The 26,740-nt window shown below is 37.2% G+C and overlaps 2 protein-coding genes across 3 annotated transcripts in view; both read right to left on the bottom strand.

The window, feature by feature from the left end:
- Positions 1-2,219, bottom strand: part of shroom3 (shroom family member 3) — a 90,696-nt gene extending 88,477 nt beyond the window's left edge. Inside the window, exon 1 of the mRNA XM_051677170.1 lies at positions 1,394-2,219. Within this exon, the coding sequence (XP_051533130.1) occupies positions 1,394-1,540 (147 nt within the window). The 5' untranslated portion in view covers positions 1,541-2,219. The remainder of the gene's footprint in view (positions 1-1,393) is intronic.
- An 11,051-nt stretch (positions 2,220-13,270) lies between these two features.
- Positions 13,271-24,298, bottom strand: stbd1 (starch binding domain 1). 2 transcript variants are annotated; one of them, XM_051677176.1, is made up of 2 exons: positions 23,907-24,298; positions 13,271-18,699 (listed from the first exon to the last, which is right to left on the bottom strand). In XM_051677176.1, exons 1-2 carry the CDS (start codon positions 24,169-24,171, stop codon positions 17,189-17,191), a joined length of 1,776 nt encoding a protein of 591 aa, XP_051533136.1. In that variant the 5' UTR covers positions 24,172-24,298; the 3' UTR covers positions 13,271-17,188. The 2 variants fall into 2 exon arrangements, with proteins under 2 accessions (XP_051533136.1, XP_051533137.1); XM_051677177.1 differs by lacking the exon at positions 23,907-24,298 and adding an exon at positions 22,103-22,226.
- Between the last annotated feature and the right edge of the window lie 2,442 nt (positions 24,299-26,740).

The raw sequence follows: 26,740 nt of genomic DNA, 5'->3' as shown, positions 1-26,740 counted from the left end.
AAGCACTTACATTAATTCTTCTGTTAAAACTTTATTAGTATTTGAGCTGTAAAGTTGTTTAAATTATCGTTTTTACATTGTTAGGGTTTACAGAGTTATGTCATCATGGCAACAAAGTTGTAAAATTGGATATAACTTTACACAGAAAAAATTTGTAAGCAATTTATCAAACTAAAATCATGTTAATACGCATATTGTTTATGTCTTGTGGCTATACTTTTGAAATAGTTTTTAACGTTTACCGATTGGCCCCATTGACTTCCATTGTAAGTGCCTCACTGGAACCTTTTTCTTTCTCTTTTTTATTTTTTTTGAAAGAGCGACAAGTCGAAATTATTTTTGTGGTAATCAACATTATGCCACAAATGCTGTCGACTGAACAACTTATATTGAACCCGGAAGATTTATTTTAAAGAATGTGCTTTATGATGTTCCACTTACGTTTGACAAATACTTTGTATAATACACTGTCTACATTTTGAACAGTATATCTTTTGTTTTAGTACAGTGACATTGTTTGCATGAAAAGTAAGCTTGTGCCATCTTTAAAATAAATGCCACTTGGTTTAATCATTTGCTTTCTAAAGTAATCGCATTCACGCATTTTAAATGTGGCTTAAAGGAATATTCCGGGTTCAAAACAAGTTAAGCTCAATCGAGAGCATTTGTGGTATAATGTTAAAAAATTATTTCCACTTGCACCTCCTTTTCTTTAAAAAAAAAAAAAAAGAAAAATCTGGGTTCCAGTGAGACACTTACAATGGAAGTCAATGGGGCCAATCGGTAAATACTGTTTCAAAAGTATAGCCACAAGACGTAAACAATATGTGTGTTAACGTGATTTTTAGTGTGATAAAATAACTTACTAACCTATTCTGTGTAAAGTTATATCCAATTTTACAACTGTTGCCATGATGTAATGCCATAAACCCTAAAACGACCATAAAAATGTTGGATTAAACAATTTACAGCTGAAATAATACACAAGTTTTAACAGAATGATTAAAATAAGTGCTTTTATAAAATGATAAGCTTCACATTTCTGCCTTTAAACCCTGTAAAAATTGGCCCCATTACTTCCATTGTAAGTGCCTCACTGTAACCTCGATTTTAGCTTTTTTTAAAGAAAAGAAGGGACGAGTCGAAATTATTTTTTGTGGTACTCAACACTATGCCACAAATGCTGTTGAACCCTGAATGTTCCTTTAAAGTGTCCAAACACTTCCATCACTTTCTCAGGAATCTTTCATACATAATTTTTCTTTCCCCTTCAGGCATACAAATATGACACTCTCCTTATGTTTCTCAGTGGCGTATAGAGTAACTATGGGCTGTTATATTCAGGTTAAGTGCAGGTGGCAGAGATGACAGGTCGGAAAGGTGATCTCTTTACCTTCGATATGATTAACGGCTCGTCGTGTTCAAGTCCACCTTTGAGCGTGAAACCCCAAGGCGCTCCACCCTGCAACTGAGCCTCGACGAATGCGAACTTTCCCTTCTGGATCACGGCACTGCTGCTGCCCGGAATACTATTATCCATAGTTGGGATGTGGGAAAAGAGCGTCAGTCAACCCCCACCCCCCAAAAAATAAAAAAAATAAAAAGTAAAAAAAATAAAATAAAACTTAGAGGAACACGGCCAAGGATGTCCTGGATGTTCCCCCCGTTTCTTCAACAAAATATCAGCGGTGTGATTGATCATCTCCTCGCATTATTTCATTTCGAGCTTTCGCAGCTTAAAGGAAAAATCCGTTTCCTTTTCCAAGCACCTTTCCGAACATCCTACCTGCCACACAGACAGATGAAATAACGACACCACAAACTTTTCAACTTTAGAAATTTACATTTGCAAATAAGCAGGCAAATCTGATTTAGTGTACCACTTTTCCGGGATATGGTCTCACTGTTTTAGACCCCGTTTGTCAGCACGCACCCGCTTCCGACTTCATTTTTACATCACAATAGAATTTGATACATTTCACTGCGTTCGCTGAAAGAACGAGCTCGCGCCCGCGGATTCCACTCAGTGTCCTGTCAAAAAGTAGCCTAAATAAACTTTTAAACTCCTGTGCGAGTTTCCGAACCCATTTGATTCAGCTGTCTTGGTGTTCAGCATGGATAGAACCCGCTACTTAAGTTTTCTTTTCTCGTTGATGAGCTGAAACTCTCCGGATGAGGGAGTCTTGTGGTCTCCCCACCGACCCCAACAACTTCACAGTTCATTGGAATGGAGACCCAATGCGCATGCGCGGTTCCTTCAACCCGCTCTACCTCAGCTTCCGAACTACGTACAACATAAGCGAAATGACCGAAACTGGCTGACATAATGTAGTCAAATCACCACCTTGACAGGCTCCCGGTCCTCCCAAATCAAGCAGGGAAAAACCACACACACAAACATACACAGCTGGCACATAGCAAGGTTGGTCAACTCCAGTTCAAAGCTTGAAGTGAAGCGTATTGTTTTATTATACACTCATTCTGCCTTCTGTGGCGTTTAGGGTGTATCAAAATACAGTGTGACCACTCAAAGAGCCGACTGAATAGATTTGACTGAATCAGTCCTTATCCGCAGCTCAAAGGAGTGGATATTGTGTTTTCTCGCCTCAAATTAACCCGGCTATTTAGGTTACACATTTCTCGTCTCCGTGACACAAGTGCTGTTAGCGTTTTTATTGAATAACACACATAAAATGTCAATTTTCCCTGACAGATTTGCTATTACACCTGCCTTAGGCTTTGTAAACAGCGAATAAATTGTCAGGAGAGCGGCCCGCGCTCTTTTAAGCCAATCAGAAACGCTCTCTGCCAGTCAATCATTTTGGACGTTTAGGTTTGCTGGCATCGGGTTGGCTGACATGTCTTCGGAGGGCGGGGTTTCTTTGGCAGAGGGCGTGTTTGTTGAAGGGACTGAGGGGGTCAAGTTTAGTCTGCTGGCGGAAGCTGGCCAAACAAATCGCTAATGAATTCATAAATACAATAAATACATTAATTTCCACCATGAAAAAGGCCTAAACTCAAAGGTTATTCGCCCACCTTCTTGAGTTGTTTAAAGTTGGCTGATGATCCACACTGAAAATATAAAACAGGTGTCTGGCTTGTGCCGATGTTGTTTTTTTTTTGTTTTTTTTTTTGGGAGAGAACTTGTTAAAGCAAAAACAGCTGGACATTTAACCCATGTGCATCAATAAAAAAAAGTTACTCAGAGGTCCTTAGAGGACAAATGTGTCCGTGTCAAAACATCAGTCCTGATCATAACTGCCAAATATTCATTAATTTTCAGGATTTGAACCCTTTAAATGCCAGTTTGTTTATATAATGCCACTGTTGTTTTTTTACACACACAAAACACACTGTGACATCCATACCAACACACCCACACAATTTTAGCTGCATCATTTATTCAATTGGCCTGCAGTGCTCTATAATACAGCAAACAGAAAATAGGAAAAAAGCATGTATTTGCTCCACAGGCTAAAAATTAGAAAAATGGCACCATCTGGTGGAAGATATTAAAAATGTATATTTTGAAGCCAGGGCTCTGTAATGAAAGCATAATATCATAGAATTAAATGTTTATGCTTTAATGGCACTGCGATCAAATATTGCAGTTTTAATGGATTTCAATGGGGACATTTCTGTCCTGAAGGTCCTGAGTGTAACTATTTTGTGTACACAGTGTATTATAGATGTATTATAGGAACTGAGGTTGAAATATCAAAATTTCCCCCAAAAATACACACCTTTGGCTAAATTTATGCCGTTGGCATTAACACAGCCAAAATGATCGAAAAAACAAAAATTAAAAAGACAAAAATGTCCAGAAGGGCGCACAAGGGTTAAAATGTGGTTTAAAAGTTGAAGATATATGTCACTTATAACTTATTTAACTTTGTCTTTATTCAAATTGAATACGATTTTCATTTTGGTGGGCTACTCCATTTTATTCAGTAGAAGATGTGGGTTAAAATGTGCCATTATGTTACCTTTCGGCAATTCCAGATTACATTTTAATCATCACCTTAACATGTTTTTACCTGTTTCTTCCTGATTTAGGAAGAATTTGCCCTCCCTTAAATGAAATAACACTTCCACAGGACAAGTTAACCCTATACTTGATTTTGGCCTCTTTAACCATATTGAAGCACAGTCTGAAGTGAGAATGGTTGAAATGTATGATTAGTTAAAGGGATAATTCACCAAAAAATGAAAAACCTGTCATTATTTGCTCACCCTCGTGTTGTTCCAGACCTGTATAATAACTTTATTTTTTTTCTGTGGAACACAAAAGGAGGCAGAATGTTAGTCTCAGTCACCGTTCACTTTCATTCCATCTTGTTTTCATATAATGAAAGCGAATGGTGGCTGATCGGTGACTGATTTTCATTTTTGGGTGAACTATTATTGGGGAAATAATGTTGTTGTTTTTTTCTCCCTCTCATTGAAAAACAAAGTTTACTTCAAAACCAATAAGCATGAATGCATTTTCCTCGGAGTTGGTTTGGTTTCTCTGTAAAATATGTTCCTGTACCCCTTTTATGATAATTGAGTTGGACGAGTCTCAACAAACACCTAAAAAAACCCTCCAAAGTTACCTTTCATCATTACAATAGCACACCTGCGGTGTAGTACAACAGGTGTGGCCGCTGTGCTCAGCAGCCTTAAGACACATCTGAACATGTTTACTGATGACATCACTGCTATGAGGTCATTTCCTGATATGGGACTGACTGAGAGAGGAAAAAAAGATCAAACAGCAACAAAAACATTACCAAGCTGTTTTCAAGATAAAGTCCCCCCAGGAAGAACATAGTTTCAAGAACAATGCGTGAAATGCCGATGATAACTTTTTCTCATATGTAGCTTAAATAAGAATAAAACCCCAAAGTGTCTGTAATGGTATAAGTTAGGGAGGGGTCCGGCTCGTGGCATACTATGTAATACAATTATAATGAGGAGCTTTTCTAAGAGTGGAGTCTTCCTGTGTGTATAATTGGGGCATTTCCATTTAATGCATGTCTGAGCCCTATGCATTTGTACCAGACGGGTGGAAGTCATGGCAACAGAACTGCAGCACACAGGACCAGTGATGTCATGCTGAATGCTTGCCAGCATAATATATGAATACTGTTCATAATAGCATGGCAAAATTATACATTTAATTTACTGGTCAATGATGTGACACTCGTTTTTTTTGGATCTTTTACGTTATTACAATAATATATTAAAATGCAGTTCTCACAAGATAATTAATTGAATACACCTCTACTATGATGAACATGGTTTTATATATATATATATATATATATATATATATATATATATATATATATATATACACAAAAAAATAAAAAATACTTTTTTTGTTTATGAAACCAACATGGAAAAAAATATTAAATTTCTATGAACTTGATACATGAGTTTTAAACTAGATTTAAAAAATATTTTTTCATCTTGGACAAACTTGTCCACCACCCTTTTTTATGTCTATGTCTTTATGTCACCCTTTTTTTTTTTTTTTTTACATTTTACTTACCCATGAACAACACATCAGGGTGTTATGTGTAGTAGTGATGGTGTAGTGGGCTAAAGCACAGCAGTAAGTAGTAGGTTGCTGGTTGGATCCCCATAGCCACAATTGTGTCCTTGAGCAAGGCACTTAATACCAGGTAGCTCTGGGGGGGATTGTCCCTGTAATAAGTGCACTTTAAGTCACTTTGGATAAAAGCGTCTGCCAAATGTATAAATGTAATGCATTGCTTTCTAGTTGATAAGGTGTCCTGAGTGGTTGTTACTGCATTTTTATGCACTTGTTTGGTGTTCTAGGTGGTTGCTAAGTGATTGCTAGGGGGTTTTGGGTGGCTGTTTGCTCTATTTCTCCATCTCTTTCTCTCTCCCCATCTTTTCTCTCCATCACCTCTCAGGATGTGGGTCTCTTTTGTCATTACACAAGGAGGTCCAATGGCAGTGAGAGTGTTTTGAGAGTAAACAGCCTAAAGGCATGTTAAATTTTCACATAATTCCAATTTGTGAGAGTTTGAGTAAAGCAAAAAGCTGAATTCTGTTTCCTCGTAGAAACAATCTAATTTTTTTATTTTTCTTTAGGATTTGTATTAATCCATTATGCAAGAGTAACACATCTTTAAACAAAGCATTCTTTTTGCACTGTCCATAAGTATTCTAACAAGGGTCAATACGTGTACACTGAATAGATGCTGAAGTTCTCAGGCCCGAAATACAAACATTCTTCCAGACATCATGACTGAACATGGAGAACTTAATCTTAAAAGGAGCAAATAAGGAAAACAATGCAATGGGTGTTACATAATTGGACCATAAGGGGGCGCTAAAACACAAAAATATAAAACACAAACCTATTCAAGTTGCCAGCTCTGAAGACTTAATTATTACAGAACTAACTGTTATACATATATCAGGACATCATAGTTTCAGGTCTATTCTTAAAAACATGTTTGCAAACTCACACACACACAATTTTCAAAATCTGAACAGATCTCTAAATGTCTGGGTGGTCTTTTAGTGTTTACTTTTAATAGAATTAATAACTCTAAATGTTTAAAGTGTTGAATTAAATTAGGTTTGATGTTTATTTTGATTAAACTGGTTATGAGTGGAAATAATAAACAGTGGTGCTACAGCAGAGCACATGTTATTCTTGTATTTGCGTAACACACACACATGCACAGTGCTTGCATCCTGAGAGTTTGCCAATAAAATAGTGTCAATGTTTCTTGTGAAGGTCTATCACAGAGAGAGTGTCTTCTTGCAGTGTCATAGTAAACACAAACACTTGCACTCATAATATACAGATCAGAGAGTTAAGTCAATAAAACAATTAAAGGAATATTCCGGGTTCAATACAAGTTAAGCTCAATCGACAGCATTTGTGGCGTAATGTCGATTACCACAAAAACTCGTTTTGACTCATCCCTCCTTTTATTTAAAAAAAGAAGCAAAAATTTAGGTTGTAGTGAGTCACTTACAATGGAAGTAAACAATTTAACAGTAGGACAATTTTTGGATTAAGGCGTTATGTCATCATGGCAATGAAGTTGTAAAATTGGATGTAAGATTAGTCAGCGATTTTATCACACTGAAATCATGTTAACATGCATATTGTTTACATCTTGTGGCTATACTTCTGAAACAGTAAGTATTTTAACATTTATGGTTTGGCCCCCATTCACTTCCATTGTAAGTACCGCACTGGAACCCAAATGTTTGCATTTTTTTTTTTTTTTTTTTTTTTTAAAGAAAAGGAGGGACGAGTCAAAATGAATTTTTGTGGTAATTAAAATTATGCCACAAATGCTGTCGATTGAGCTTTACTTGTATTGAACCCGTAATATTCCTTTAAAATTACTTCTGGGCCTTGCATACATAAAAAGTCCTGTTTACATTTAACAAGACAAGATAGGACATGCTCCCACTATTAATAATTCAATACAGTATCAAAACATAATTAGTGTAAAACATTGCATGGACTTTCTGCATTGTAAATCAAAGCGGTGACTGTAGGTGAAAACAGAAGTCTGGTTAACACAATAAAAATATTAAAGCACAGGATTTTACAGTTTAATCTACTGCTAACTGAGTAATCAGGATGGAGCAGGTGTGAAAATGACACTAGCACACAAAAGGCCATCAGTGCTGTGAGTTTGCACTTGTTTTCCTGAGAGGCTATTTCTGTGGTCTGGACTCTCATATGCGCTTTATCCTTTTATAGCACTGCTAGCTTAAGGGCAACAGCATTCATGAGGCAGTATGAGAGAGAGAGGGGTATGTTTTATTAATAGTCTCAAGAGCAGTGAATTTTCCATTAAAGTCAGTAATGCTTGAGTGTGTGAGTGTCTATATGCAAGCACATCTATTTTGGAGTGTGTGTACATGTTTATACTACATTGTGGGGACCAAATGGCCCAGCCAGAGGTCCCCATGAGGGAAATAGCTTATTAAACATACTAAACAATGTTTTTTTGAAAATGTAAAAATGCAAAAAGGTTTCTGTGAGGGTTAGGGTTAGGGTTAGGAGATAGAAATTATCGTTAGATCTGTATAAAATCCATAAAATGCATGGAAGTCTATGGAGAGTCCCCACAATGATATAAAAACATAGTTGTGTGTGTGTAATTGGGACACTGAGAATGAAGGTCTTGTAATTATGGATGAAAATGAAATTGGTTTGGTACAGAAAAACCTTGTGACAGATTCATGAATGCAGGCATTCTGTCGTTATTATGTCTTTCCAAACTTGTATGACCTTTCTTCTGTGGAACACAAAAGGAGATGTTTGGTAGAATGCAGTAGCTCTCATTCGTGCTTCTGCATATTCAAACTTGTAACTAGATTGGTTGCAACATGTGAGAACAAATGCCATCTCATCGTGGTTATTTGCTCTATTTGAGATAACCAGGATTATTGTGCTCTTTAAATTCCAATCACATTTTAAAGCCCAAATAAAGTCAATTTTAAGCGAATATATAAATGTCACCAACAAATGCAAATGTGTGTCATTCAGTTGAACTCTGTGCATCACTGAGCCGCACTGCGGATGTAAACCAGAGCAGCGCCTGTCTGGAAGAGCACAGTGAAGCACTTTTCAAGCACTCTGATCTGCGCGCTGTTACCAGAGGTTCACACCAAACTCCCGTGAAAATATATACGAACAAATATAAACTTTAATAGCGAACACAAAACGCTCCAGCTTCACTTTAACAACCGTGTAATGGCAAATGTTCCTGGTCATAATGGGTTCATACACACAGTGTTAATGACACACAGTGACACAGAGGAGGAGACCAGGGGCGTAGATTCCAGGGGATGGGGGGATGGGGGGATTATTTATACCATGATCAATGGAAACATGGATAAATGCTTCACGCTGCAACCACGCTGCACCAACAGTTTTGGGAGGTAATAATAGTGATGATATTGATGATGTTCAATGAGCCAATTATGTATTCACTTGACTTAATTAAATAGGAATATATTCGTTTGTCTCTACTTCAAGCGAGTGTATACATTTTTATGTGCATTTTGGAGATTTATTATTTGCATCTTGGTCTTTCCATCCTGCAGTTTTGTATGCAAACTTTGCAAAAAAATATGTGGATGGAAACCCAGATGGTGAGATCAAGCATGTCACAACGCATCTTGATGCACCATATTTAAATGTATGTGAATGCAAATGAGATTTGAGCGCTTTCTGAGGGAAAGATCTCCTGTATATAGCGATTTATGTTGTGTTTTATTCAGATTTTGGAATGAAATGAAGGTGTTTGAATGTTCATTTTTGTTTTAACTATTACTTTTATCAACAACTATACCCAGTTCATTTACTGCAGGTTGAGTTCGCCTGGATCTCAAGGGCATAATGGTGATTGGGTAACTGAGCAAAACTCCAGTTCATGAATCATACGTTTACAGGGTTAGAACTGAGGACTTTTGGGTTACAAGGCCAGATTGTTAACCCCTACACTACCATCAGACCCATGATATGATAGATCCAAATACGTCTACATGCTCAAAAACAGTACATGAATCAACTCTTGCTCAAGGTAAAGATCATGCCTTATGCAAGAGAGGTGGATGGGAGGTCAAAGGTCAAGCCCTGCAATAGAACTTGGATTGTCACATGGATCTAAAATGTCAACCCTTGTCATATGATACATTAAACCCCCCTGGCTGTAACAAATCAGAGTATCCAGCACTAAGGTCCTCCTCTAGTGTCAATGTGCTGTAAATTTTGTTGGTCATAAAAGCTCCCAGGAGAATATAGAGAAGGCTGAAGGTTGTAAATGAGAAATCTATTAAAAACTGAAGCTTTAAAAACTCTCTTTCTCTCTAACATAACACTATATACACTATACCGTGGTATTACCATAAAAATATACCATGGAAAAACACAGTAATACCATGTTTTCGGACACCTTCATGATGGCAATGCCATTGCGTTTTTTGGGAGGACAGGATGGTTTAGCTGGTCTCCCTGATTTTGCTGGTCTCTCAGCCATGCCAAACCATCAAAACAGACCACTGTGACCAGTGGAAACCAATTTGGTGGCCCATTACAACCAACTGAGATTCAAGGTTCAAGCTGTGTTTTTTTTTTCAGTCAGGTGGTTTTAGCTGTTTTCTTCAGCAGGGATAAACTGGGCCAGTGAGAGCTAAACCTGTTTTAGACTGCAGTCATGAGTCTGTTCTCTCTGAGGAGGCCTGAGATATTCAGAGATGACCCCCTTTTTATGTCTGTCTTGTACATTTATCAAGATTCTTTGGAGATGAGTTAGCATAGATACTTAGTGTAGCATAGACTTCCAAGAGTGAAGATGTTTTTGACATTCTGCATTGCATTATGCAGTTAACCCTCATACTAAAATCTGATAGATGGCTTGTACACTCCCAAAAAATTATTTTATGATTTACACATATAAATTTAATAACAAAATTCCATCAAAATGAGCATCCTTTAATCAAAAAATCTATACATATTTAAAGTTTTTAATTTAATTTAGTTAAAAAGTACACAATTAAATTTGAAGGTATTTTGTTATGAAATTGAAATCAATAAATCTTAAAAATAGGTTAAAATATTTTTTGTGTGATATGCAACAGATACTGTATTTCAAAATACTACAAAAAAGGCTCCTTTCATATATGTAACATGTACATGACATACACATATGGGTGTTTGTTCAACTTCAGGCACGTTCATAGGGTTGATTTGTTGTTTTTAGACCTCGAATAATGCAAAGAAAACAAGTTCATATTCATTTTTAAACAACACAATACTAATGTTTTAACTTAGGAAGAGTTCAGAAATCTATATTTGGTGAAATATCCCTGATATTCAATCACAGCTTTCATGCGTCTTGGCATGCTCTCTACCAGTCTTTCACATCGCTGTTGGGTGACATTATGCCACTCCTGGCGCAAAAATTCAAGCAGCTCGGCTTTGTTTGATGGCTTTTGGCCATCCATCTTCCTCTTGATCACATTCCAGAGGTTTTCAATGGGGTTCAAGTCTGGAGTTTGGGCTGGTCATGACAGGGTCTGGATCCGGTGGTCCTCCATCCACGCCTTGATTGATCTGGCTGTGTGGCATGGAGCATTGTCCTTCTGTAAAAAACAATCCTCAGTGTTGGGGAACATTGTCAGAGCAGAAGGAAGTGAGTTTTCTTCCAGGATAAACTTGTACGTGGCTTGATTCATGCTTCCTTCACAAAGATGAATCTGCCCGATTCCAGCCTTGTTGATGCATCCCCAGATCATCACCGATCCTCCACCTGGTCGTCTAATGGTTAGACGGAGACCTGGAGAGGCCTTGAAGCCACAGTGTCTCGCACCCACTGTGAAATTTGGTGGAGGATCGGTGATGATCTGGGGGTGGATCCCTCAAGGATCCCATTATAAATGTCAGAACATAGTTAAAAACTAGATTTTTAGATTATCTGAAGAAAATGCATGTGGTGCTTGCCCATACAGAAGTTGTTGCCACAATATTAGAGGTTTGTTTGTGGCTGCCAAGGCATAGCTATGTGGTTGCTAAAGTGTTATAAGTGTTTTTTGTGTGTTGCTATGAAGTGGTAGGGTGTTCTGGGTGGTTACTTACTGGCCCAAGTCAAAAGACCACAAGTTCCTTTGATAATCCCCAAGTTACAGATGTTACTAGTCCAGAACGGCCTTTTTAATGGTGTGGTTGCTGCGGTAACTGTGCACATGCATCTCTATAGCGCTTAATGGCACTTTAACCATGTTATTTCAGTAGGCGGGCGCTGAACACATAAAAGCTCAGTTAGCTGCTGCTACTATCAGACTGTCATACATTTACTCTGCCCTAACAAACACCAACAAACTTTGTGTCTTTGCGTGTAATTTTTAAAGAAGAAAAGGAAAAAGAGGTTGTGGATGAAGCCCTGGCTCATGCAGTGTGAGACAAGGAACTAGTATATACTGTATACAGTACTAGGGCTGTAAATTTTAAATCAAATTAATTACATGATGTGCTGATTAATTAAGCAAATAAATCAAATATGTCAGTATGAACGGAGAAAGGGCCTCAAATAAAGAAAATTTAATATAAAATAATTTGAACAAGTATAAATAAATATTATAATTCAGCTCAAGGCCCGGCTATACTATTTTGACCGAATTACCTATTACGAACGTGTTCGACACATGCGCACTACGACTGCTTTGTGATATTCTTTTAGAATAGTCAATGGCAGGAGCACGTGCTGACGATAGGGTTGCCACCGGTCCACTTAAAATATGGGATCGTCTCCTATTTAAAGATGAAATTATGCATCCCGCATCAAATCAGTACAGGATATGATTTGCCCAATAGTTAAGCTGGTCCAATGGCATCACCGCGAAATCTTTCAAGATCATTAATTTAACTTTGAAATTCACTGGTGGGTAAGGGACTGTCTAAAAAGTCCACATATTGTGCTAAACCATCCTAAATCTGTGGCATGTGTGGTTATGGAACCTTCTGATAACCTCAGTCAAGCAAGATTTCAAGACCCGTTTTTTCCCCCACCCATTTTATCGTCAGGATTGCCAGTGTTGGGTATATTACTCACCTTTTCTAAAAACTGTAATCAGATTACTTCTCTGATTACTTCAGCGAAAAAGTATTTCCATTACAAATTAAAGTTATTGTTGTTTTTCCGCTCAACGAGTGTTAAAGGTACTGTAAGCGATTTTTTTATTGGAAAAGTATGCAAACAAAAAAAAAGGATGTTCCTACTCCCTTCAAAATATCAATGAATTAAGTGTCCTGAGATATCTCTACGGTCTCTGTGACAGCTGAAGACTTTGTAAAAAGCAAACAAAAATGTGTCCGCTGTCCACTTTCCACCTGTCGATCATTTTGCTCGTTCTCATAGTGTTGTATCTGAAGCGTGTCATTGAGGCTATGATTCATAATGTTTGTCAGTTGAGGGCGCTATTGTGCCACTGTTGAATTTGACAGCCACAGGAACAAGCAATGCTGCTCGGTTTTGGTCTCAAAATTATCTTTGGAGGGCAGAGTTTTGTAATGAGGGGACGTGGCTAATTCAGTGGCTCAGTCATGTGAAAGCTAAAATTGCTTACAGCACCTTTAAATAATGTCTATATTTCCTCCTCGTTCATTGTCACACGCCCTTCAGCTGTCAAAGAAATAACAACAGATGTACATATGAACATTATTAATATTTTTAATATATTATACATAAATATTATTTTAGAAATATGTGTAACCCAAGTAATGTACAACCCCAATTCCAAAAAAGTTGGGACAGTATAAAAAATGCCAATAAAAACAAAAATGAGTGATTTGTAAATTATATTCACCCTTTGCTATATTGAAAGCACTACAACTACACATTGTATGATGTTTTACCCAGTTAAGTTTTTATTTATTTTTAAATGTATAGTTATTTCAAATCAGATGATTGCAACATGCTCCAAAAAAGTTGAGACAGGGGCAATTTAAGACTAATAACAATTTGACAAGTTGAAATAAGACGATGTAAAACAAGAGATGTTAAGCAGGTGAGGCAGTCGTGTCATAGTATATCAGGAGCTTCCAAAAACAGCCTAGTCCTTCAAGAGCAAGGATCATTCGAGACTTGTCAATTTGCCAACAGATGCTTCAGCAAATAATCCAGCACTTTGAGAACAATGTTCCCCAAAGACAAATTGAAAGGATTTGGGGCATTTCACCCTCTACAGTGCACAATATAGTTAAAAGATTCAAGGAATCTGGTCAAATCTCGGTGCGTAAAGGGCAAGACGAAAACCACTTCTGAATGCGCATGATCTCTGATCCCTCAGGCATCACTGTCTTAAAAATCATCATTCATCTGTAATGGATATCATGAACGTGGGCTTGGGATAACTTTAGTAAACCTTTGTTAGTCAACACCAGTCGCTGCTGCATCTACAGATGCAAGTTAAGATTTTACTATGCAAAGCAGAAGCCATACATCAACACTGTCCAGAAGCGCTGCCGATTTCTCTGGGCTCGGTCTCATTTTAGATGGAAAGCAGAAAAGTGGAACTGTGTTTTTTGGTCTGTAGAGTCCACATTCCAAAAAGTTTTTGAAAAACACAGCCATTGTGTTATCCGGGCCAAAGAGGAATAGGACCATCCAAGTTGTTATTAGCATCAGGTCCAAAAGCCAGTGTCTGTATGGGCCAGGGGTGTGTCAGTGCCCATGGCATGGAAATGTATAATCCAGTGAGGTGCATTTGGTGGCATATGACAGGAGCAATTTATTGTTAATATTGCAATTGATTTTATTGAATTAAATAATATTCTGTGACATTTACTGATTGACAGTTAAACATACATTTAAAGGTCAAAAACAGTATTACACCTGAATTTTGACTGAAAAATCAAACAAAAAACATGAACAGGTACAGTCAAAAGAAAAAGAAAACATTTAGTCCAAAGTGTGAGCAGCAAAGATCATTCATTCTGTTAAGGCAGACATTGTGGGAAAAAAATAAAACGTTTTATCATATTATATTATGATGCGTAGTTTTGCTACTGAGATATTTCATAAACCTAAAAAGCAGAATCTATGTAAGGACTAAATTAGGGTATGCTAGATGCAGTTGGCAATAATAACAAAACTAAGACACTAGCAGCTGCTGATGTCATTTTAGCAGAATTGAATGATGTAATAAAATTAAAAGATCTGCAGATTACAACATCCGACTTCTCACCATGTTCATCACCTGAACTGCTCCCAGAGGACGCTAACAGGCAGAACTTGGCAGTCATTTCAAGGCCAAACTGCAGCTGCAGAGCTCATGATTAGGAGAATGACAGTATTTGGACATTCAAGGCTGGGATTTAGGAAGAGTATAAGCTGACTTTATGTCAGCATTTAACTTACTGACCCATCAGAGTGGAATGCCAAACTGGCAAAGAAACAAAAAAAAATCTGAAATGCAGTTCTCAAAGCTTTCACCACTGTGAAAAATACTCCACACAAATACATGCACCCAAACGCTTCTAGCGATGCAAGCTCGATTTCATGTGTTGTGGTGTTCCAAACCAGAATTCATAATGCAATATGTACAATGGGACTGCACACATGCAATCCACTGGCATATTTGCATTAGAGTATGTTTCTGACCTAATGATAAGAATATAGAAACAACCTGATATCATACAAGGATTGTGTCACAATTACATAATTAGAAAAAGTTTAACATAAATGATCCTCATCAATGTGATTACTGCAACATTGTAGCTAACACAAAGCATTCTGAGATTGGAGATATATTTTTATACTTTATCTCTGGAAGAAGGATTTGGCACTGTAACACTTTACATTAAGGTTGTGTTCATTAACATTAGTATTTGTTGTTAGTTCATGATACATAATGCATTAACTAATGTTAACGAATATAAACCTATTGAAAAGTGTTACCGAATTTTCCTTTACACATAAAAGACAAGTGGGTCATCCCTTAAACTCAACAAGAGGTCCCTGGCTCAAAATTTTGTTTCGATATATATTTTTTTATTGGTGAAAGATAACCATAATGATGATGAAAGCCAAAATATTAAATACCATGGATCAATATTTACTGAACAATCCATTAATTTGTAGAGGGGGGGGGGGGGGTCGAAATTAAAATTTTCATCTGATTTTGTAGCAAAACTACAGGGGGAAAAATAACCAAAGAAAGGTGTTAGTGTCATGATTTTATTTTTACACAGCGATAGGAAGGTCTATTACTAAAATCAGTTGACTTCAGCAGCCCTTGTTGCATTTTATGCCAATGGTATGAGTCAAAATATTGAAAAAAAGGCACTTTTTTGTTGTGTCTATAATTCCAGAAATATTAAAGATATCTTAATATGCTTTCAGACTCTTGTTTAGAACAAACTTTCCATTTTATATCTTCATTTTTAAAACGCTATATATTTAGATCCCAGAAATATGGAACTCCAAATGTGGCTCCATCTGAAAATGGTTACATTTGACTCATTTTCAATGGTCAGAAATCAAATATGGGCCACGTGACAAAAAGCTAGTTTTTCTCATCCAAAAAAAAAAAAAATAAAAATAAAAAAAAAAAAGTACAAAATGTTGAAATTAGAAATGTGCTTTTATTTTTTCAAATAATGTCAAATTATTAAGAACACAAAATAATTTCAATTTCATAAAATTCCATCAAATTGAAATGAGTAATATTTCATCAAATAAAAAAAAAAGTTTAATTTAATTTTGTTAATCATTACACATTTCAATTGGATAGATTTTTTATTATTATTTAAATGCATACATTTTAAAAATATGCAAAAATATTTTTTGAGTGAATAAGTGACACAAGTGGCCCTTCAGCTTCAGTTAGTGCAATACCTACAGTATATCTAGTATTTGTATTTCTGAAATGTACTTCTAAGCTCTGAAATGCATCATTAGGTGTCCAAACTCCAAAGGTGCTGAAACTGTACATGTACTAATTTTCTATTTTTCTGCCCTAAAAGTGTCTGGGTGTCAGACACTGTAAATCATAGAGATCCCAAACTTGGTTTGATGGTCCCAAATCCCCCCGGACTACTCAGGTGCTCACACATATCCATCCGTTACTAGGTAGCGCTATAAATAGCACATTTACATCAACAACTCTGGAACCATATGGTCCCAAATGAAATGCTCGCATGTATTTTCATTGTCACAAGAAACAATTTCTCCCACTTTGATTTTTTTATATATTTTTTTTAATCTGCAAGCCGTTTAATTAGCACAACATTTGGTATGTATCAACTAAAGATGCTCCTGACAAAAAAATATATTTTGAGCCAGGGACATTTCTGAAATTTTGTTGAATAATGGAATATCCAAAGACTTTTTTGTCGACTTTCAACATTTTGGTATGTTGCTGTAACAGGGTTATAGTCTCAATGACGGACAATCAACCCATAAGCACATTGTTTATTAAAGTAAAAAAAAAAAAAAAAAAAAAAATGCATATTAGTAATCGTATAATCGTATTACTATAGTAACAGTTCCACAGCCTCATGCTTTATCAGAACAATTCATTAATATCCAATAATATTACAATTGTATATGATTACCTTACATATTGGATCCAAGTAATGCACTATGGATTATTATTGCTGTATAGAGTTGAAAGGAGACAGTCTCCTCTGAGATCAAGTACATGCCCAGCACTTATCAAGATAGACCTCTTCATCTTGACTTGCTAAAACAAGAGAGCGGTTTCCACACTCCTCCCAGCGGCAGATCTTTCCATCCTCTACCAGGACAAACTTCCACTCCAGTTGGCTCTCCATGGGGAGGGTGATAGTGTTGGACCAGAACCCATCCTTGGCTCTGTTGAGCGGAACAAAGCTCTCCCAGGCCCCCAACTCCTGCAGACTCCCAGTAACAGCGACCAGCTGGCTTGGAGAGTAGGTGATATAGTGAATCCTGAAGGTGACGTTAACCGGTTGTGGCAAAGGCGGAACAGTTGCTACTCTTTTATATGCCAAGTCTTCATCTTCTTCTTTGATTAAACTAGTGTTTACTTGCCCCAGTGTGACAATCGTTTCAAACTCACTGTTTTCACTTTGTGTGCGTTTTTCGTCAACAGATGACGGGGAACAAGTTGCAGCTGGTGTTAGCCAAGGAAGATCTCGCAACTCTGGCCCGCCTACATTTAGCCACTCGTTATTGTCCATTATGGCATCCATGATACTAATCTCATTCTTTTCCTGTTTTTTTGCCATTGACGCACATTTCTTATCCGCTTTCTTCTCACTGGACTCGCTTGAGAGGCAGGCCTGTGTGGAAGATCCATCGATGAAGGTATTACCAGTGTGGAAACCCAGGAAGTTTTGGTGCAAGGGCTCATTGTGGTAGTCAACCCTGTTTCTGTGGTCTTGGTAGTGATTTTTCATTGCATCTTTGGAGTAGCTTCCACTGTAAAACCATGGCTGGTTCTTCATTTTGTCTGCCGTATCTGTCTGCTTATCACTGCAACAGCAATCAAAGTCATTTTTGTGTGGAAAATGGCAATCATGATGATCTTCAAGCTTTTTGTATGCATTTTCCACTTCCCCCACCATTGACACCGTTTTGTTGTCCTCTTCAAATTGGATCTTACTATGCTTGGATTGATCCATGACTTGGTCTCGAGTAGAATTGCTTTGATTAGTGAAGGCATGATCTAGCAAATCTTCCTGAGGTTTACAAGTAGGGACATCTTGATGTCTCTGATCAATGATCTCCTGAGCACTTTCAGTTTCAGATGGCTCATCTGTATCTCCACTCGGCCCGGTCTCAGACTCGTCCAGATCTCTCAGATACTCCTCAACAGACTCACTGGCCTCACACTGGGTGGACTGTACACTCACATCAGCCAAAAGCTTACAGGCATCTTCCTCACATCCTTCATCGTCATCCTTGTGTTGAAAATGATCCTCACATTCAGTGTTATCGTCAGGATCCATTTCCATGCATTGATCCAGATCAGAATCTGTTTTGTCTCCCAAATCTGGTTCCAATTCCGTTAGGAGCTCATCTGTTATTTCTTCCAGGTCCTTGAGAGTGGCTTCATTCAGGTCTTTCTCAGTAGGAAGGAGTATGTTGTTGGTGACTGAGAGGTCTATATCACCTCTGGATTCACTGCAATCCTTTTTCGGTTTTCCCTCCTGATGCTCACCTACAAGAGAGCAAAAATGCATTAGCAGAGTAACATTCACTTTAAATGATACATTTATTTCAGAAAGGATATTCTTTTAGCAAAGAACATCTTCCTTTATATCCATCTATCTACCTTTCTTGTCAAATTTTTAATTGTCTTTTAATTGTTTCATTGTCCCTGTTCTGACACTAACAAAAAGTACCATGGTTTTACCATGTTGTTTTGGACAGAAAACCAATTTAATACCATTGGTATCCTTTTAAGAACATTGGAGTACCATGTAAATACCGTGGTACATGAATATTGTATAATTCAGTACCATGGTATGTATCAAAATGCCTTGGTATGGCAATCTGATACTATCGTGGTACTGTGGTGCCATCACAGTACTTTTTTGTAAGTGAAATATATCCATGATGTCATAAAAATGGTAAGTTCATGAGAAGTTCATGAGTGAAACTGTTTAAGTCCAAAATCATTTATGTAAACATGACCTGCAGCTAAAATAGGTTATCTGCTGAGGGACCTGAACCCAGTGTTTATTCATCCATTAATAAATCAACCAAAAATCAGCTGTAACTGAGCAGCATGTCAACCATTTGTAAAGTCAAAGCAACACAGGTGACTTCAAAAACTTGGATCAGAAGTCACGTGCTTACGACTTCAAGGCTCTGAGTTCAAATGAATCAACTTACCAAACTTAATAACTAATCAACTAGATTTGCATTTCCAAAATAAATACCTAGTTTTTGCCATGGCAACCAAAATAAGTTTAGGTTTCAGACTTTGATTCTATGGAATTATATTCCAAATCAGAACGGACTCTCCAGTGACATAATTCACCCAAGTAGGCAGATGCAAATGCTTGATTAGTTTTAATGGTGAATAAAGTAATTCAATGGATGATTTTAAAACTTAATCTTAATTTCCCCAAACAAAAACAGTATCACATTACTATAACATTAATATTAATAAATAGCACATCAAAACAGGCGCTGTGTTCAGAAAAGCGTACTACTATTTTTGACGGAAGTACAGTGTACACATTGCAGAAATATTAAGAGTAAAGTATGCTAATCTAAACATAGCCAAGGTTCTAATTAGGGATGGGCAAACCAATCCTAAAGCCCCGGACTTCCATCGACAAGGCGACTAGATCTCATTCATTTTCAATGAGGGCTGTCGACTTCCGGCAACACAAGCTACAGCGACCTCTGGCGACTAGATGTGGGCATGGCGAATGACAGGACAAAGTTGAGAAAAGTTTAACTTTATGCAAATGAGAAACAACTTGGGGAGTGACAACCAATAGGTGTGAAGACGGTATCAGTGGAGCTCACATCATTCTTCTCCTTCGAGATAATGGAGTGGAGTGCAGGCAAGACAAGTTTGTTAACGATTTCGCTGTTCTATACGATTCGTCTGTAACCACATACATGGATATAATAAAAAATGGAAAAGAAATTGTCAGCAGTCTGAATTGGTTTGATTCGTACATTGATAGATCCATCCATCCATCCATCTTCTATTGCCGCTTGTCCTATGTAGAGTCGCGGGTAGTGCTGAAACCAATCCCAGCTACACTGATAGATCGTTCATCTTAAAGTTATGATGCATTGAGTGCTGCTGCAGTTCATATAAAAACAGGCTCCCCTGCAGAATGTGCATTTTTAGTGACAAGAAAACTGATTCCTTATTAAATTAGAATAAAATGTTAGTTTCACTAGCAAAATGCCTAATCTGTGATCATATTACAAGAAATATGGCCAGACGTGCAGTCCACCAATATCGTTAGAGCGACAGCAGTAGGAACGCCCATTAACAACATCACAGTACAGAGACTAGCGACATCAAACGATAAAGTCGCTGCATGTGTGTACGGGTCTTAAATTATCGATACTTCCGATAATGCTGTTTTTACAAGAATACTGATCCTCGCATAAAAATATAGATTCTAAAATTGTTGGTTATTTTTTTACTAGTAAGCGATTTCACTATTTATTTAAAATAAATGTATGCATATTGTAAGCATCAAAGTGAAAAAAATAAAGAATAATTTTAGCAAAAAGTTGTAAACATTTCTGTAATTGTGGTAAATAAATGAAAAACAAATCAGTCTAACAATTCAGTCTCAAATTCATCTAATAATTTTCTGTTTAGGCCTACAATTGGAAAATTTATGGCTTGAAAAAAAAAAAAAAAAGAATACTTAATTTCCCATTTTATACAAACAATTCACTTATAACAAAAAACACATTTAAAAAGGTATTGGTATCGACAATAAAGACCTTAAAGGGATAGTTCACCTAAAAATAAAAATTCTCTCATTTACTCATACCATCACAGATGTGTATGACTTTCTTATGCAGAACACAAACGAAGATTTTTAGAAGAATATCTCAGCTCTGTAGGTCCACACAATACAAGTGAATGGTGACCAGAACACCAAAAGCTCCAAAAAGGAGATAAAGGTAGCATAAAAGTAATCCATACAACTCCAGTGGTTTAATCCATGACTTCTGAAGCAATCCAGTTGGTTTTGGGTGAGAACTGACCAAAATTTAACTCCTTTTTTCATTGTACATCTTGTCATTGTAGTTTCTAGGTATGATCATGATTTCAAGCTCGATTACGCTTGCTAGTGCTTGAAACATGCACATAGAAAGTGTAATCGAGCTTGAAAACATGATCGCCGAGGAGACTGTTGTCAAGATGTACAGTCAAAAATGAGTTATATTTTGGTCTGTTCTCACCCAAAACCAACTGGATCGATTCAGAAGGCATGGATTAAACCACTGGAGTCTGGTGGATTATGTTTTTACTGACTTTATCTGCTTTTTGCAGCTTTTGGAGTTCTGATCACCATTCACTTGCATTGTATGGACCTACAGAGCTGAGATATTCTTCTAAAAATCTTTGTGTTCTGCAGAAGAAAGAAAGTCAAACACACCTGGGATGGCATGAGGAAATGATACTTTAGTAACGAAAGTTCCTTTCAAGACAGTCCTCTCGGCGGCCATCTTGGGAAATGAAACAGAGCAGCTATTTTCTATGGATACTTACGCATGCAAGTACAGCTCCTATCTATCTGAATGAGGAAAGACCTTAATCTCCAAAATGGTTGGTCAAGGTTACAATCAAATGACATTTCAAAGCAGCAGAAAAATCTAACTGTGGTTCAATAAAAATAAACAAATCACAGCCCCTTACCACATCCTCTACAGTTTAAGCAATAAATGCGTTGAATTATTATTAATAATAAAAACTGTACACCTTTTTTATATGCTAAAATGAGAACTTTACTGATCCATGACTTATATTAAAAAAACATCTTATTTTTATATATATATATATATATACACACATACACACACACACACACACACATACACACACTATATTGCCAAAAGTATTCGCTCACCCATCCAAATAATTGAATTCAGGTGTTCCAATCACTTCCATGGTCACAGGTGTATAAAATGAAGCACCTAGGCATGCAGACTGCTTCTACAAACATTTGTGAAAGAATGGGCTGCTCCCAGGAGCTCAGTGAATTCCAGCGTGGTACTGTGATAGGATGCCACCTGTGCAACAAGTCCAGTCGTGAAATTTCCTCGCTACTAAATATTCCACAGTCAACTGTCAGTGGTATTATAACAAAGTGGAAGCGATTGGGAATGACAGCAACTCGGCCACGAAGTGGTAGGCCACGTAAAATGACAGAGCGGGGTCAGCGGATGCTGAGGCGCATAGTGCGCAGAGGTCGCCAACTTTCTGCAGTCAATCACTACAGACCTCCAAAGTTCATGTGGCCTTCAGATTAGCTCAAGAACAGTGCGTAGAGAGCTTCATGGAATGGGTTTCCATGGCCGAGCAGCTGCATCCAAGCCATACATCACCAAGTGCAATGCAAAGCGTCAGATGCAGTGGTGTAAAGCACGCCGCCACTGGACTCTAGAGCAGTGGAGACGCGTTCTCTGGAGTGACGAATCACGCTTCTCCATCTGGCAATCTGATGGACGAGTCTGGGTTTGGCGGTTGCCAGGAGAACGGTACTTGTCTGACTGCATTGTGCCAACTGTGAAGTTTGGTGGAGGGGGGATTATGGTGTGGGGTTGTTTTTCAGGAGCTGGGCTTGGCCCCTTAGTTCCAGTGAAAGGAACTCTGAATGCTTCAGCATACCAAGAGATTTTGGACAATTCCATGCTCCCAACTTTGTGGGAACAGTTTGGGGATGGCCCCTTTCTGTTCCAACATGACTGCGCACCAGTGCACAAAGCAAGGTCCATAAAGACATGGATGAGCGAGTTTGGTGTGGAAGAACTTGACTGGCCTGCACAGAGTCCTGACCTCAACCCGATAGAGCACCTTTGGGATGAATTAGAGCGAAGACTGCGAGCCAGGCCTTCTCATCCAACATCAGTGTCTGACCTCACAAATGTGCTTCTGGAAGAATGGTCAAAAATTCCCATAAACACACTCCTAAACCTTGTGGAAAGCCTTCCCAGAAGAGTTGAAGCTGTTATAGCTGCAAAGGGTGGGCCGACGTCATATTAAACCCTATGGATTAAGAATGGGATGTCACTTAAGTTCATATGCGTCTAAAGGCAGATGAGCGAATACTTTTGGCAATATAGTGTGTGTGTGTGTGTGTGTGTGTGTATATATATATATATATATATATATATATATATATAGACCTAGCCTATATATTTTCTTCCATTATTTATATTCTTTATCTTATGTATAATTTTCTTTCTTCAGTGTACTTATTGTCTTTATGACTTTGTGATTGTATTCATACATTGTTTGATCCGTGTAATTTTGTACATCTTATTGAACCTTTACACAGTTTTAGCACAATGTGTGGACTTTTCAGACGGTCCCTTACCCACCGAAGGCAAAATTTCCAACTTATATCAATGTAAAATTAGCTATCTGGAACGATTTCACCGTGACACCATCTGACCAGCTTAAATACGGGACAAATCGCGTCCCTTATTGATTCGATGCAGGACGCATAATTTCATCGTTAAATACGGGACGGATGGTAACCCTAAGTAACACACCTGAATGAGTCTATACTGGCTGTAAATACGCTTGCTAAAAACAGCGCTTACATCATTATTGAGAAAGACCATGAAACATCACACATGAGTGCATAGATATTACGTTAATACTCTTATCACCCTCTGAAAACGGTTTAACAATCGTCCTGTTTTTACCTGTTGCCTCGGTAGGTTGATTATCTATCTCTTTCCTCCTCTTCCGAGCCAAACTCCCTTCTTCCGTTGCTGCTGCCGTTTCCTTCCCGTTATTCTCGCCATCCTTCCGGCGCTGACCTCTAACGGATCGGTAAATGAAGAACGCCGCGAACACCGACAGCATGGCAATGATCCCCGCGGCGACCACAGCACCGTACCCACCGATCAGATCCAGCAGGGAATGAATATCACGCCGGTCCAGCGCAATCGGTTTACTCTTTTTCATTGCAATGGTTTGAAGTGGGTAGAAAAGGCTTTAATGGTGATGTACAGGTGCAGCGGATCGCTTCATTCTCAGCGCCACGAGCGAAATGAGCCTTTGATGCGGCAGAAGATGAAAAGCAGTTCCAGCAATCAGGTGAGCATGCGGCTTATCAGCTGATCTCTCTCTCTCTCTCTCTCTCTCATTCGCTCAAAGCATTATTTGTACAACTTTACATCTAAAATAATACATGAGTTTTAACAGAAGAATTAATGTAAGTACTTTTTTATAAAATTATAAGCTTCACATTTCTGCCTTTACACCCTCCAAAAATTTGCCCCATTCACTTTCATTATAAATGCCTCAATGTAACCTCCATTTTTGCTTTTTGTGGTAATTTGTGATATCAGCATTATTATGCCACAAATGCTGCTGATTATAATGACTATAAAGAAACCTAATTCATAACCCTAAAAGAAACCTTTTTGCATTTTTGGAAAAACAAAACAATATGTACCTTATTTATTTGCTATACTTTCCTTTGAGGAGCAATAGACCTTTTTGTTAGATTTAACTAATGAACTAATTTTGCCCCAAATGTATGGTACAACAGGGCTAAAGACCTGCGGGTCCCAAAATACTAATTAGCAACAAAAACTACCACAGTACTTTCCTAAACACTAAATTTTCCTGATCCATGAGATCATTGCGTTTGGTATCTAAAAGCTGATTTTGAGGCAGTTTGATCAAATTTTTTAATATTTTTTTAAATGTAGGAAATTTATGTAGCTAATGAAAATCCCTGAAATGATCTCATTTATTTTGAGATAAAATACTTATCATTTTCAGTTTTGTTCAAGGTCATTAAATCAAATGTTTTTTAATAACTGTCCATTAAGTAAAAGGATGGTATTTGGGATAGAATAAGCCCCCCTGTTGCAGGGGCTAAAGGCCCCCATAAAACACTTTTTTTTTTTTTTTTAAGTAGATTTGTTCTAAAAAATGTTCAAATTGGGCTCACATTGACTGATCCAGTCACAACAGAGATTAATTTGTTTAGAAAATACTTTAGATGTTTTAAAATGCCAAATGTGTTTGAAATTGACAGGAAATTCTGCACCCTTTTCTGAAGTAGTTATTTTGAGTGTTATCTTAATTTGTTACTGACATAAAGCATCTTGCTGTCTCAAAATGTTTTGCATTTGTTGACAAATTTTGCCCTATAACTATAGCCCCTATATATATACACGATATCACTATAACCTCACCTTGGGCCCTTTTACCCCAAGTGTGGGGCCCTTTTACCCCAAGTGTGTGTGTTTTTTGTTTTTTTTTTTTTTTTTTTTAAACTGAATTTTAATCAAAACAACCTTCCGTTATTATTTCTTTTCACACGAATTATGTTGCTCCATCAATATTCAATAAAAAGAAATCAATTTGTTCGATCTCGATATATTTTGTGATCAGAAAAAAGCAAATTTTCCTTAAGGTGTGCCTTTAGCCTCGTTGTACCCTATAGACACATAAACATACGTTTAGCTATCTAAACATAGACTTTCGCTTTTAATTCTATTAAGTGAATTATAATTCCACACCATATCTCTATTTCTGAAAGAAAACTGCATTTTACAATAACAAAATATATTTACAATATGAACCATTTTCCCTTTGCAGACATGCCCAATAGAATTCCCAATATCTAATTTCTGAGATCATTTTCGGCAGTTTTGTCCCTAAAAGGATAACTATGTCAGAAATACACACTGCAGCTCTCTTGCTGTCACGCTCAGTATGGCTGATATGATCAGTCTTTTGCTCAAGATAGGGCTGTCAAAGTTCAGTTATTGATTAAATGTGGAACTTATTCTTGAATAAACCAGCACAAAAATATCTGATAACCTAAACTGATTAGATAGTTTGCTTTAGGTGTTTTGATTTTTTTTTTAAGGTGACCCTACATTTGGATGTTTATATAGCCATCAATTTATTTCTGTGTAAAGGTGTCTTTACATAGCAGAGTTAAAGCTGCTCTGAACAGTCTCTGTGCTTGCTAAAGATTTAGTGGAATGATGCAATGCTGCATAAAAGCCTGATGGAAATAAAAAGAAAAGAAAACAATTACTAATTTTAATTCACAAGCATTAGAGAGATATGAGACATTCTTTGTATTCTGTAGACTCATGTAGTTTGTTGTCAGAAAGGTTTTTTTGTCACAAGGATCTTTGGTCAAATCTTTAAAACATAATGGTACTGTAGGTCAGTAATGCATTAAAATAAGAGATCTTTTAGAGTATAGGTAAGTGATTTTTTTCTTCTAGAAAAAAATGACATTTTCATCAGCCTAAACAATTTCTTCAGTTAATTGTAATTGTTAATGTCAGTGTCCAAATACAAAGATTGCAAACATGTCATCATTTGATCTTTGCCCCCTAAGTTGAAAACCATTACATTAGAGTATAATCTACTGATTGGGGTATCTGTAAGGGTAATTAATAAGCACTGTCAATCATCAGTGGAATTTAGGAGATTCAACAGAGCCAAAGTCCAACAGATTTTGGGAAGCCACTTTACTGCATTTTATTAATAATTTCTT

This window comes from Myxocyprinus asiaticus, chromosome 38 (genome assembly GCF_019703515.2).
Source record: "Myxocyprinus asiaticus isolate MX2 ecotype Aquarium Trade chromosome 38, UBuf_Myxa_2, whole genome shotgun sequence".
In the NCBI taxonomy this organism is placed as follows: Eukaryota; Metazoa; Chordata; class Actinopteri; order Cypriniformes; family Catostomidae; genus Myxocyprinus; species Myxocyprinus asiaticus.
The sequence above is the reverse complement of the archived record's forward strand: the minus strand, read 5'-3'. Positions and strand labels throughout refer to the sequence as shown.